Genomic DNA, 12,585 nt, shown 5'->3' with positions numbered 1-12,585 from the left:
TGTGTGAGTGATAAGGGAGAGGGACACGTGATGAAATGAGATTAGAGAGAAAGGTTAGCTGGCGAAAGAAGACAGACATACGTGTGCAACTTCCACATCCAACTCCACCTGCACCTGACCTGCTCTTCTTTTCCCCTTCACTTCTCTCCCATGTGCCTTCCCTTTTCCTCACTTTCCTCCCATTTGCTCTCTGGCTCTTGAAAACAAAACGGGCCTTCTCTCTACTTATCACAAATTGGGCCTTTAGATATGTCTACTCGGCCTTATAACCAAGGGCAAAAAACGAGGGGGAGTAGTCAAGAACACCAACCCTACTTTCACTCTTCACCACGAAATAAAGACACCACATGTAAATTGATCACGTCTTTCTAAGTAATGTTTTGTCTGAGAATAACCAAACTTTGGCTTCACTCATCACTACACAATCCTTCAGTTTCTTCTTAAACGAACGATACATATTGTATATATAGATTTCAAACTAATTAATTACTACATTTCAGACTCCAGTTAACAAAGGATCAACATTTAAATAACTACATTGTTCTTTTGGATCGGATTAAGGGAATATAGAAAAGATGCAACATCATTCGGAAGTGAAGCAGCCTCTTTGCCCTAAGCCACGCCGTGTGTGTCATTCTCTTCCTGATTTCATCAAACCTCTCTCGTGTTCCTTACACTCCTCCACCTGGTAACATTACATGGTCTAGCTAGATTGTTTGTTTGTGTTTTTTATACATTTGGTGTAATTTGTGTTTGTGCTTTCCAAAAAGTTAAGAACATGATTCTTTTTGTTTGTAAACGTAAACACAAAAGTTTTTTTTATAACAATCGAAACTATATATCATTTTCTTCTTGTTTCTTGAAATTAATCATGATGATTCATTCATCATACATGTGTGTGCCTTAATCAGCCAACAAAGTAAGGAGGGAAGAAGCGACGTTCTCAGCATTATCGATAAGGTCGTCGTCATTCTTGCTTCTTTCATCATTTCTATTAGACATTTAATTTGTAGATTTCTTCCTTTTCAAAACAATAGTCCTTTTCATCTATTTTCTATGAAATTATCTAATTTATATATGAAAATTGGTAAAAATGTAAAATGATATATCAAAACTTAACTTTTTTGTGAGAATACTAAAACATAAACTTGTTTTAATTAATTTCTTAAAATATTTTTTCAAACTTGCATGCATGAATCGATCTTGGGTGTTATTTAAATATAAATGTTCATCGTGGTCGTAGGTGCAGCCGATAGAAGGTGGAACCATAGAGTCAATGTGGTACGTAGGGTCTCCACCAAGGAGAACCGGAAATCCTCTTGTACACGACCTTCATTTCATTCACTGCCTCCATCTTCTCCCCAATTTCTCAAGAACGAAGGCTTGATCATCACATCTTCTTAGACTAGCTACGTACCTCGTCTATACATATATATGAATGCATAGTAATTGCTTTTCAAACATTTTTTATTTTTAAAAGTTTTTCTCCAAGATATTCGTCTAATCTTCACATCTTGTACATGACTTGTGTTTCCTTTTATCTAATGTAGTTGTTCGTAGTATGTGTAAGTTCCAGAGTTCTACGTACTTTCTATCATTTTTGTTACTATAGTTTAAAATTAAAACTTATTTTCCGGAAAAAAAAAAGTTAAGAGAAAAGCAAATGATGGAATCAAGTGATTATTTTCATATCTGTTGAGATTAGAGATCAAAAGTTTATGATTCAGTCTAAGATCTACTAATTTAAAGAGAGAAACTTTTTTTTTCTCATACAATTAATTGAGATTCATCAAATATCAAAATTCAAAGCTGGCTGGATTAAGAAGAAGAATTTGATCTGGGTCCCATATATACATGACACGTGTACAAAAACTTATCAATAGTCAACGTTTCTATTTTCAAATAATTGTATCATATTTGCAATTCGATCTCTCTTATCTCTATATTATGACAAATTCACCCCATTGTTTTCCGTACAGATTTAAACAATATTGTTACCAATTGCCTAATGTACACCGGGCTGCACCAAACCGATAACAAACATCCCTCCACGTCTCTAGTCACATTTCCACCAAATTTATATATAAACAGCCACAGAAACACAATGATTCGAGGTTAGATCATATACTTGTGGGGTTTTGTTTATAAAGATAAAAGAACAAGAAATATTATGATAAGGTTTCTATGAATAATTAAATATGAGAGTTGATGTTCAAAAATTGAATTAAATACGATAATTTCGTTGGCAACATATTCCTTTAATAACGATCTTTAAAAATCCGTTGACAAAGACCAAGCACCAGACAAAACGTTGACCTTCTCCCTCATATTCCACACACAAAACAAAACAAACAAGTTTCGTGTAGTAAAAGGAAACTCAACTAGCAAGAATCAACACACCTATTCTTTGTTTTTCTTCTTTAACTTTAGATTCATAGAGAAAGATAGGAAGATCAAAGAATGATTTGGAGTAATTGGAAGTTGAGATGGATGTTTCAGTTTGGATTCCTCTGTGCTATGAGTTTGGGATTGGCTTCTTCTGTTTCAGGATCACTTTCCTTTGAAATTCACCATAGATTCTCAGAGCAAGTCAAAACCGTTCTAGGTGGCCATGGTTTGCCTGAAATGGGCAGCCTAGACTACTACAAGGCCTTGGTTCATCGTGATCGAGGTCGCCAGCTAACCTCCAACAACAACAATCAGACAACTATTTCTTTCGCTCAAGGCAACTCCACCGAAGAAATCAGTTTGTATGATAAAAATTTGGCACCTCCTCTGTATTTCCATTTAGTAAGTACTATATAGACCTTTGATTATATGTTTCTTTATTCTTAATGATCAGTCTACATTATGCGAATGTGACGATAGGGACACCGGCTCAATGGTTCTTGGTGGCATTAGACACAGGCAGTGATTTGTTTTGGTTACCTTGCAATTGCAATTCCACTTGTGTACGGAGTATGGAGACTGACCAAGGCGAGGTAATTTTATACAATCTTGGAATGTTATTTGTTATGACATCAAAACTTGATCATCTTTTAAGACACACATGTATACGTAGAGAATAAAACTCAACATCTACAACCCCAGCAAATCAAAATCAAGCTCAAAGGTTACGTGCAATAGCACACTCTGTGCATTAAGAAACAGATGCATTTCTCCGGTCAGCGATTGTCCTTACAGAATCCGATATCTCTCTCCGGGAAGCAAAAGTACAGGTGTGTTGGTGGAGGATGTGATCCACATGAGCACTGAAGAAGGAGAAGCTAGAGATGCTCGGATCACATTCGGGTTTGTAATTCTTTCTAAAATTGGCAATGCACTGATTAATATGTCTTTCATATAGTATTTTAGGTCTCTTCTTACTTCATATATGAAAAGTACTTAAATGGTGGCAGATGTAGTGAGTCCCAACTAGGGTTGTTCAAAGAAGTGGCTGTAAATGGTATAATGGGACTTGCAATAGCCGACATAGCGGTTCCAAACATGTTGGTTAAAGCCGGTGTCGCGTCAGACTCTTTCTCAATGTGTTTTGGTCCTAATGGGAAAGGAACAATCAGTTTCGGAGACAAAGGTAGCTCAGACCAGCTTGAGACTCCATTGAGTGGCACCATCTCACCGTAAACCCTCCTTACACCTTTTTCTTTTATTTGTCCCAATAAGTATATTCATATGTAACGAACATGCATGATCTAAACACAGGATGTTTTACGATGTGAGCATCACCAAATTCAAGGTAGGAAAAGTTACGGTGGATACAGAATTCACCGCGACATTTGACTCTGGAACCGCGGTTACATGGCTGATCGAGCCTTACTACACTGCTCTAACAACAAACGTGCGCTTTACGTACTTTTGCATTTAGTTCATTCCATTACCTAAAACCTCGAGGCATGTAACATTACAAACCGACCCGTCTGTGTGTTGTGTTATGCAGTTTCATCTCTCTGTACCAGACAGACGACTTTCGAAAAGTGTGGATAGCCCTTTTGAGTTTTGCTACATTATCACATCAACGTTCGTAGGCTTATCTTTAGATATACATATGATAAATGTTTGTAGTTAAAAAATTATTGATGCATGTGTGTGTAGCTGTTTGCAGTTCAGATGAAGATAAGCTTCCTTCAGTTAGCTTTGAGATGAAAGGAGGAGCTGCTTATGATGTTTTCAGCCCCATACTTGTCTTCGACACTTCCGATGTATACACATATCTTCTCATATCATCATTTTATCATATTTACTATATCTAAATATATTAATCTCCATTGCATTAACAGGGTAGTTTTCAAGTCTATTGTTTGGCTGTCTTAAAGCAAGTTAATGCTGACTTCAGCATCATCGGACGTTCGTTTTTGTTCTTTTTTTCCCACAATCAACACAATTTCTTCTTGTACATTTTAACCAATTCCTAAATCAGATGAAAATTTTTCTTTATGTTAGAAAATTTCATGACCAACTACAGAATCGTCCACGATCGTGAGAGAAGGATCTTAGGATGGAAAAAATCTAATTGTACGTCCTACTTGAACTAAACTCTTCTCCAAAAACAAAAATTACTCATGTTAATAACTAATTTCTTGTGGACATTTTCAGGTAATGATACTAACGGTTTCACAGGACCTACCGCTTTAGCAAAACCGCCATCGATGGCACCAACGTCGTCTCCAAGAACCATCAACCTTTCCAGTCGTTTGAACCCTCTGGCTGCGGCTTCTTCACTTTTCATCATTTGCTTCATTTCTTTTGTATCTTTGTGATAGTGACTAATTTAATTACATCTAATGTGCAAAGAGCTAATCTTATTCTCGTTTCTACCCTCTGAGTTTCACATATTATTCTATCCACCCCATCATTCTTTGTTTCTCATCTTCTTGCCATGTTCGTCCCATTCATCCAAGTGGGACATTTTTAAATACAATATCTTACCTTATATAGGAGCACGCATGGGTCAAAAAGTTTGGGTCGTCTCCCAAAATTTAAAATATCCAAAAATAAATCGATGGAATGACTTAACCTATATAATATTGTATAAGCCAAGACTTTAAACAAAATGGAGAAAAGGAAACTAATTCAACTTGTCTATCTTTGATTTATAAAGTTATAATGCATAATGCCCTCCTCGTCTGTTGATTTCTCTGAAGGAACTTCTATTTTTCTAAATTTTTTGTATACAAGTCGAATTTTAGTATGATAATAAAAAGCTCGTATAACCTTTTAATATAAGATTAGGTATACATGTACTATTGATACTCTATTGCGGCATGATTAGAAGGTCAACTGTAAGAGAAAACATCAACAATGTTGTCTATTATGAGTAACTAGGGAATTATATGATATCAACAACAATAGAAAAAGATATTGTTCGTTAAATAAAATAAGACAAAAAAGAGAAAATAACAGGAATGAAGTGCAAAATACGAAGTGTAGAGGGGCATTTCAACAAAAATAAAAGAGTTGACGAAGACACTTATAAAAAGGAATGGCTAATTTCAAAAAGTCTCCCACCGCAAAAGAGAACTCTGTCTTCGTCAACCTTTCTCCTTCAGGGAAACAAGACGAAGATACAAAATAATGGCTACTACTCCGATTAAACTAGTATTAGTTCGAAGAGAATCAAATCAGCTTCTCTCAGCATGTCTGGTACAATGCGACCGAGTCAAGCTTTTGACCTTTTTACTTTCCTCAAATTTCTGTACATATACGGGATTCGTCATGGTGTGTATCGTTATCTGAGAAAGTAAACGGAGTTTTACTCCGGAAGTGTTTTTCTTTTCTACGAGAAAAACCTTTGAGAGTAAAGTCATGGACGTTGCACGCCAAGTGTTTGTGTTATTGTCTGTGTTAGTGGTGTGTTGGGGATTTGAGAGATGTGAGGCTACTGGGAAGTTTGGCTTCGAAGTCCACCACATTTTCTCTGATTCCGTCAAGCAAAGTCTTGGTCTTGGCGATCTAGTTCCGGAACAGGGAAGTTTGGAGTACTTCAAGGTTTTGGCTCATCGCGATCGCTTGATTAGAGGTCGAGGTCTTGCCTCTAACAACGATGAAACCCCGATCACTTTCGATGGGGGAAACCTCACGGTTTCAGTCAAGCTTCTGGGATCGTAAGGCATCTTCTCATCTTGATTCACAACTATTCGTTTTCTTGTTTATTGCTAGTTGGTGATAGTAAAAGCGATATGTATGAATGAGATGCTTGAATCCATTCGTTGTTGAAATATGATTTGTATCTCCATGTGGTTTGGTTTCAGTCTGTACTACGCCAATGTCTCTGTGGGAACACCACCTTCTTCGTTCCTGGTGGCTCTGGACACAGGCAGTGATTTGTTTTGGTTGCCTTGCAATTGCGGTACTACTTGTATCCGTGACTTGGAAGACATTGGAGTTCCACAGGTTACTTTCCCCTCTTTTGAAAGCAGCTAAACGGTTTCTTCAAACTATTTTTGTTTAACTCTTTGTCGTTTGCTCTTCTTTGAGACAGAGTGTACCACTCAATCTATACACTCCCAACGCGTCGACTACAAGTTCAAGCATTCGTTGCAGCGACAAGCGTTGTTTTGGATCTAAAAAGTGTTCTTCTCCTTCAAGTATTTGCCCTTATCAGATTTCCTACTCTAACAGCACAGGCACCAAAGGGACATTGTTACAGGATGTATTACATCTGGCTACAGAGGATGAAAATTTAACACCTGTCAAAGCTAATGTCACGCTTGGGTAAGTAAATGATTCTTCACCTCTGTCTTTTCTTTACAAAAAACCTTCATGTACGCTATTGTGCCGCTTAAATACTGTCCGTGTCCTGTTAACGCCGAGGTGTGCGTAGCATAACCGATAATATACAGTAAGATTAGATATAGTGTGAAATCTGGAGATGTAAAATGTGTAGGTCTTTTGCCTCTCTTAGCACTCATGTATGGCTCCATCAACTGTCCTCTGTTTGAGAAATGACCTCAAAGGCCAAATAACTGAATCCGTGTTTGTCGTGCAGTTGCGGTCAGAAGCAGACAGGTCTGTTCCAGAGAAACAATTCTGTGAATGGTGTTCTTGGGCTTGGTATTAAAGGTTACTCTGTTCCAAGCCTTCTGGCAAAAGCCAATATCACTGCAAACTCCTTCTCAATGTGCTTCGGGCGTGTCATTGGCAATGTCGGAAGAATCAGTTTTGGAGACAGAGGCTACACAGACCAGGAGGAGACTCCATTCATTTCTGTTGCACCAAGGTACAAAGTCAACATAGTTTCTACACCGATTCCATTTCTTTCTCCCATTGTTTTCTTTTTGACAATTTTGATCCAAAATGAATAAACTAGTACCGCTTATGGTGTGAACATTTCGGGAGTATCAGTGGCGGGAGATCCTGTTGACATTCGCCTGTTTGCAAAATTCGACACTGGCTCATCATTTACACACTTGCGGGAGCCAGCATATGGCGTTCTTACCAAATCTGTATGTATAAACTTTTCTTCTTCTGAAAATGTTGTGCTGTTAAACCATTAGATAGATCTGTAACTTTTGCAGTGGGTATTGCTACATCGGCATGACGTTCATTCTCCATAACTTTTGCAGTTTGACGAACTTGTTGAGGACAGGCGACGCCCAGTTGATCCCGAGCTTCCGTTTGAGTTCTGTTACGACTTGAGGTCACGCCCGCACTCTTATCAGTGTAGTTATTAGATGATTTTGCCCACTTTAGTAAAATGTGTTCGAATTTTAACGCACGCTAGAACATCTAATAAGTAAGAAAAGCCTGAGGAAACATTGACTTTATAGAAGAATATGAAGTAATCATTGACTTTGTAAAATGGACTGATCGGTACCACATTTGAATTCTGATGTTCTTCATCTTCACATGCAGCCCAAACGCTACAACCATACAGTTCCCCTTAGTAGAGATGACTTTTATAGGAGGATCCAAAATCATCCTCAACAATCCGTTTTTCACTGCACGGACTCAGGCAAGACATGGTGTTTAATTTTTCTTTCTTTGATTTACTAGCTTATGTATTTACATATTTGTTTTTGGTTATGTAACAGGAGGGTAATGTGATGTACTGCTTGGGTGTTCTGAAGAGCGTAGGTCTCAAGATTAACGTCATAGGACGTAAGTATCTCCACACTGATACACAAAATTCTGTATATATATGCAAAATACTAATGGGAATATTTGTGGCTCGCAGAGAACTTTGTGGCTGGCTACCGCATTGTATTCGATCGGGAGAGGATGATTTTGGGTTGGAAGCAGTCTCTTTGTGAGTGACCAGACCAGGAAGTGATTAACTGATTATATATACCTAGGAAGAAAGCATTGGTAATGAAAGTGTTTTGTGTTAATGGCAGGTTTTGAAGATGAAAGCTTGGAATCTACAACTCCTCCACCACCAGAGGTCGAAGCTCCTGCACCAAGTGTATCCGCTCCACCACCTCGTTCTCTTCCTCCTACTGTTTCCGCTACACCGCCCCCAATCAACCCTCGTAACTCCACTGGAAACCCTGGTACAGGCGGTGCAGCCAATCTCATCCCTCTCGCATCTCAACTCCTACTTCTCCTACCTCTTTTGGCCTTCCTGTGAATCACAGAAGCCATATGTTTTCCTTGGTTTGACCATTTTGTGTTCATTCAGTAACAAACTTCGTTTGATGTGCAAAACAATTTTCATTGGTTTGAGAGTGGTAATCTTGTCTCCCCTGTTTTTGTTACATAAAGTGTTTTGGATATGTCAAAGTGCATGGAGCAATCATCAATTACATAAAGTGTATAAACTTCGTGATAATCTGACAGACTTATTATAACGGCTAATGTCAGAAGTTATCTCACTTAAATAGGAAATTATTTCACGAAATAGAAAAGTAAAGAAATTGTTCGTTGAACAGAAGAGAATACAGGGAGTTAAGTGAAATATACGAAGAATAAAGGGGTTTTTCCGAAAAAAAAAGAGTTGACTAACAGACTTATTAATAACGGCTAATGTCAGAAGTCAACTCCCTCCGGATAAGAGACTCTGCCTTCGTCAACCTTTTAGGTTCTTGGGAAAAAGAAGAGGATCCAAAGTAATGGCTACTACTCCGATTAAACAACTCTTAGCTCGAACATTCAAATCAGCATGTCTGGAACAATGCGAACAAGTCAAGCTGTTGACCTTTTCATTTCCTCAATCTCCTTACAAATACGGCATTCGTACCAGTGTACATCGTTTATCTGAGAAATTAAACAGAGTTTTACTCTGGAAGTTGTATTATTTTATCGGAAAAGCCTCGAGATTGAAGTTATGAACGTTGCACGCCAAGTGTTTGTGTTATTGTCTATGTTAGTTTTGATCTTTTGGGGTTTGGAGAGATGTGAGGCTTCTGGGAAGTTTAGCTTCGAAGTTCACCACATGTTCTCTGACGTAGTCAAGCAAACTCTTGGGTTTGACGATCTAGTGCCAGAAAACGGAAGTTTGGAGTACTTCAAGGTTTTGGCCCACCGTGATCGCTTCATCAGAGGTCGAGGTCTTGCCTCCAACAATGAAGAAACTCCTCTCACTTCCATTGGAAGCAACCTCACGCTTGCACTCAATTTTTTGGGATTGTAATTCCTCTTTTCCTTTTGATTCACAACATTTCGTTTTCTTCTTTAACGCAAACACAATTTGGTAGTGTATGATGCTTGACTCCATCGCCTCTTGAATATGGTTTCAGTCTGCATTACGCCAATGTATCTTTGGGAACACCGGCGACTTGGTTTCTGGTGGCTCTGGACACCGGCAGCGATTTGTTCTGGTTGCCTTGCAATTGCGGTACTACTTGTATCCATGACTTGAAAGATGCTAGATTTTCCGAGGTACCTTTCCCTTCTCCAAGCAGTTGAACATTTTTTTCAGACTATTTGTTCCTTATCTCTTGTCGTTTTCTCTTCTTTGAGACAGAGTGTACCACTTAATCTATACACTCCCAATGCATCGACTACGAGTTCAAGCATTCGATGCAGTGACAAACGTTGTTTTGGATCGGGAAAGTGTTCTTCTCCTGAAAGTATTTGTCCTTATCAGATTGCCTTATCTAGCAACACAGTCACGACAGGGACATTGTTACAGGATGTATTGCATCTAGTCACAGAGGATGAGGATTTAAAGCCTGTCAATGCTAATGTAACGCTTGGGTAAGTAATGACTCTTTTCCTCTGTCTTTCTTCTATGCACCTTTAAGAATAAAGGGTTCATTCCTGGAGTAACCTATTGAATGAAGTGAGATTCCGGACATGTAAAAAGTTTAGGTCTTTTGCCTCTCTTAGAACTCATGTACGGTTCCATCAACTGTCCTCTGTTTAGAGAAATGACCAAGGAGATGCTAAAGAACTGAATCCGTGTTTGTGGTGCAGTTGCGGTCAGAACCAGACAGGTGCGTTCCAGACAGATATTGCTGTGAATGGTGTTCTCGGGCTTAGTATGAAAGAATATTCTGTTCCGAGCCTTCTGGCAAAAGCGAATATCACCGCAAACTCCTTTTCAATGTGTTTCGGGCGTATCATTAGCGTTGTTGGAAGAATCAGTTTCGGAGACAAAGGCTACACAGACCAGGAGGAGACTCCATTAGTCTCTCTTGAAACAAGGTAAGAAGTCATTTCCAGATTAGCGGCGCCAAAGTTTTATAATTTGTGTATATCTACTACACCAATTCTGCTTCTATCTCCCATTATGTTTTCCTTTTCACATTTTTGACCTAAAATGAAAACTAGTACGGCATATGGTGTGAATGTGACGGGAGTATCAGTAGGGGGTGTTCCTGTTGATGTTCCCCTGTTTGCACTATTCGACACTGGCTCATCATTTACACTCTTACTGGAGTCAGCATATGGTGTTTTTACCAAAGCTGTAAGTGTTTAGATTAGACTATACCATGTATTATAATGCTGCCTGACCAAATTCATGTAAAAAAGCGAGATATGTGTAAACTATTCTTCCTCGGAGAAACTATTGTGCTGTTAAACCATTAGATATATCTGTAATTTTTGCAGTGGGCATTGAAAATTGAAATGAAGATTTCTCAGAAGAAAGCCATTCCTCCAAGCTTTGTTTGTTACATCATATGACGTACATCTTTTACTTTTGCAGTTTGACGATCTTATGGAGGACAAGCGACGCCCAGTTGATCCTGATTTTCCGTTTGAGTTCTGTTACGACTTAAGGTCATGCTTCCACTCTTATCAGTGTAGTTATATATGCTTTTGCCTATATTAATAGCACATTCTTTTAACGCACGCCAGAACACGTAAAAAGTAAGAAAGATGGGAAACATTTTATAGAGAAGAACATCTGAATTCTGATGCTCGTCCTCGTCATATGCAGTCCAAATGTTACAACCCCTGTAGAGATGATTTTCGTTGGAGGATCCAAAATGACTCTCAGGAATCCGTTTCTTACAGCAACGTCTAAGGCATGACATGGTCTTTAATTTTTCTTTTTCTTTTCCTGTATTAACGTATCTATTTACATTTTCTTTTTGTTTTTGGTTTTGAACACTGGTAACAGGAGGGTACTAAGATGTACTGCTTGGGTATTCTGAAGAGCATAAATCTCAATATCATCGGACGTAAGTATCTCAACAACCAATTCTGATGCACAAATTTATATATATATATATATATATATATATATATATATATATGGATATAATGAGAGTATGTGTGGAATGCAGAGAACTTGATGTCGGGCCACCGCATTGTATTTGATCGGGAGAGGATGATTTTGGGTTGGAAGCAGTCTAATTGTAAGTTCCTAAATCAGGAAGTGACTGTATATACTTAGGAACCAAGCATTAGTAATGATGTGGTTTTGTGTCAATGCAGGTTTTGAAGATGAAAGCTTAGCATCTGAGTCTCCTCCACCACCAGAGATCGAAGCTCCTCCACCAAGTGTATCCACTCCACCACCTGCTGCTTCTGCTACACCGCCCACAATCGATCCTCGTAACTCCACCAGAAACTCTGGCACAGGCGGTGCAGCCAATCTCAGCCCTCTTGCAGCTCAACTCCTATTTCTCCTACCACTTTTGGCTTTCCTCTGAATCACAAAAGTTCGTTTTGTGTTGGTTTAACCATTTTTGTGTTCATTTAATAATAAACATCGTTTGATGAGCAAAACACAATGTTCATTGGTTTGAGATTGTTGAATCTTATTTTATCTCCCTTGTTACAATGTATGTTTTTGTTATGTAAAATGTTTCGGATGTGTCAAAAGTGATTGAAGCAAAGGAGGACATGTATCCGTAAAGCAATGATTCAAATTGTCTATTTGTGATTCACTTAATTCATAATGCCCTCATCGTATGTTGACTTTTCTAAAAGAGCTAATCTTTTTCTCAACTTGTTGCATATAATTCGAATTTGAGTTTAGTATTGAGATACTCTAATGCGGCATAATTAAATCAGCAACAATTATGAGCGAATGATTGATTTGACTAGGAAATTATTTCACCAAAAAAAGGAAAATAAATTGTTCGTTGAATATAAATAGTATAAACTATAAAAGGAGTTAAGTACGAAATAAGAAGCGTAGAGGGGCTTTTATGCAAAAAGAAAGAGATGACTAACAGACTTATAATAACGGCTGAT

General features: G+C 38.2%; 3 protein-coding genes, 1 long non-coding RNA gene and 1 other non-coding gene across 17 annotated transcripts; all 5 read left to right on the top strand.

Annotated features, from left to right (window-relative positions):
* The first annotated feature begins 396 nt into the window (after positions 1-396).
* AT3G08195 lies at positions 397-1,427 on the top strand. The gene is made up of 3 exons (NR_143929.1): positions 397-688; positions 912-960; positions 1,250-1,427. It is a non-coding gene; the product is annotated as an uncharacterized misc_RNA (transcript).
* On the top strand, positions 1,189-1,543 carry AT3G08190. The gene has a single exon (NR_141405.1). It is a non-coding gene; the product is annotated as an other RNA (long non-coding RNA).
* Positions 1,544-2,316: 773 nt separating this feature from the next.
* On the top strand, positions 2,317-4,848 carry AT3G51360 (Eukaryotic aspartyl protease family protein; the record flags this gene model as incomplete). Of its 10 annotated transcripts, none has more annotated exons than NM_001339512.1 (10): positions 2,317-2,750; positions 2,843-2,981; positions 3,062-3,291; positions 3,399-3,620; positions 3,703-3,838; positions 3,938-4,017; positions 4,103-4,199; positions 4,278-4,344; positions 4,441-4,512; positions 4,594-4,824. In NM_001339512.1, 10 exons carry the CDS (start codon positions 2,461-2,463, stop codon positions 4,755-4,757), a joined length of 1,497 nt encoding a protein of 498 aa, NP_001327003.1. The 10 variants fall into 10 exon arrangements, with proteins under 10 accessions (NP_001327003.1, NP_001327009.1, NP_001327010.1 ...); NM_001339511.1 differs by having other exon boundaries at positions 2,317-2,790; positions 2,869-2,981; NM_001339506.1 differs by having other exon boundaries at positions 2,372-2,750; positions 2,869-2,981; positions 4,594-4,841.
* Positions 4,849-5,512: 664 nt separating this feature from the next.
* Positions 5,513-8,790, top strand: AT3G51350 (Eukaryotic aspartyl protease family protein). The gene is made up of 10 exons (NM_114994.3): positions 5,513-6,101; positions 6,249-6,390; positions 6,479-6,711; positions 6,986-7,216; positions 7,307-7,442; positions 7,563-7,636; positions 7,852-7,951; positions 8,031-8,097; positions 8,174-8,245; positions 8,334-8,790. Exons 1-10 carry the CDS (start codon positions 5,803-5,805, stop codon positions 8,564-8,566), a joined length of 1,587 nt encoding a protein of 528 aa, NP_190703.2. The 5' UTR covers positions 5,513-5,802; the 3' UTR covers positions 8,567-8,790.
* Positions 8,791-8,963: 173 nt separating this feature from the next.
* On the top strand, positions 8,964-12,285 carry AT3G51340 (Eukaryotic aspartyl protease family protein). Of its 4 annotated transcripts, none has more exons than NM_001339501.1 (10): positions 8,964-9,564; positions 9,675-9,816; positions 9,902-10,134; positions 10,354-10,584; positions 10,711-10,846; positions 11,087-11,160; positions 11,321-11,408; positions 11,504-11,564; positions 11,670-11,741; positions 11,821-12,285. In NM_001339501.1, exons 1-10 carry the CDS (start codon positions 9,263-9,265, stop codon positions 12,036-12,038), a joined length of 1,557 nt encoding a protein of 518 aa, NP_001327382.1. In that variant the 5' UTR covers positions 8,964-9,262; the 3' UTR covers positions 12,039-12,285. The 4 variants fall into 4 exon arrangements, with proteins under 4 accessions (NP_001327382.1, NP_001327383.1, NP_190702.2 ...); NM_114993.3 differs by having other exon boundaries at positions 9,015-9,564; positions 11,278-11,401; positions 11,821-12,059; NM_001339502.1 differs by lacking the exons at positions 11,504-11,564; positions 11,670-11,741; positions 11,821-12,285 and having other exon boundaries at positions 9,015-9,564; positions 11,321-11,424.
* Positions 12,286-12,585: the final 300 nt, after the last annotated feature.

This window comes from Arabidopsis thaliana, chromosome 3, assembly GCF_000001735.4.
Source record: "Arabidopsis thaliana chromosome 3, partial sequence".
Taxonomy (NCBI): domain Eukaryota; kingdom Viridiplantae; phylum Streptophyta; class Magnoliopsida; order Brassicales; family Brassicaceae; genus Arabidopsis; species Arabidopsis thaliana.
The sequence above is the reverse complement of the archived record's forward strand: the minus strand, read 5'-3'. Positions and strand labels throughout refer to the sequence as shown.

What these genes read in the sequence shown, in the direction of transcription:
- AT3G51350 (NM_114994.3), top strand. Translation starts at nt 5,803, where the DNA reads ATGGACGTTGCACGCCAAGTGTTTGTGTTATTGTCTGTGTTAGTGGTG. An exon ending in AAAGCTAATGTCACGCTTGG is followed by an intron (nt 6,712 to 6,985) that starts GTAAGTAAATGA and finishes TTTGTCGTGCAG; the next exon opens with TTGCGGTCAGAAGCAGACAG. An exon ending in TTCATTTCTGTTGCACCAAG is followed by an intron (nt 7,217 to 7,306) that starts GTACAAAGTCAA and finishes TGAATAAACTAG; the next exon opens with TACCGCTTATGGTGTGAACA.
- AT3G51340 (NM_114993.3), top strand. Translation starts at nt 9,263, where the DNA reads ATGAACGTTGCACGCCAAGTGTTTGTGTTATTGTCTATGTTAGTTTTG. An exon ending in GCACTCAATTTTTTGGGATT is followed by an intron (nt 9,565 to 9,674) that starts GTAATTCCTCTT and finishes ATATGGTTTCAG; the next exon opens with TCTGCATTACGCCAATGTAT. An exon ending in GAGTTCTGTTACGACTTAAG is followed by an intron (nt 11,161 to 11,277) that starts GTCATGCTTCCA and finishes AACATTTTATAG; the next exon opens with AGAAGAACATCTGAATTCTG.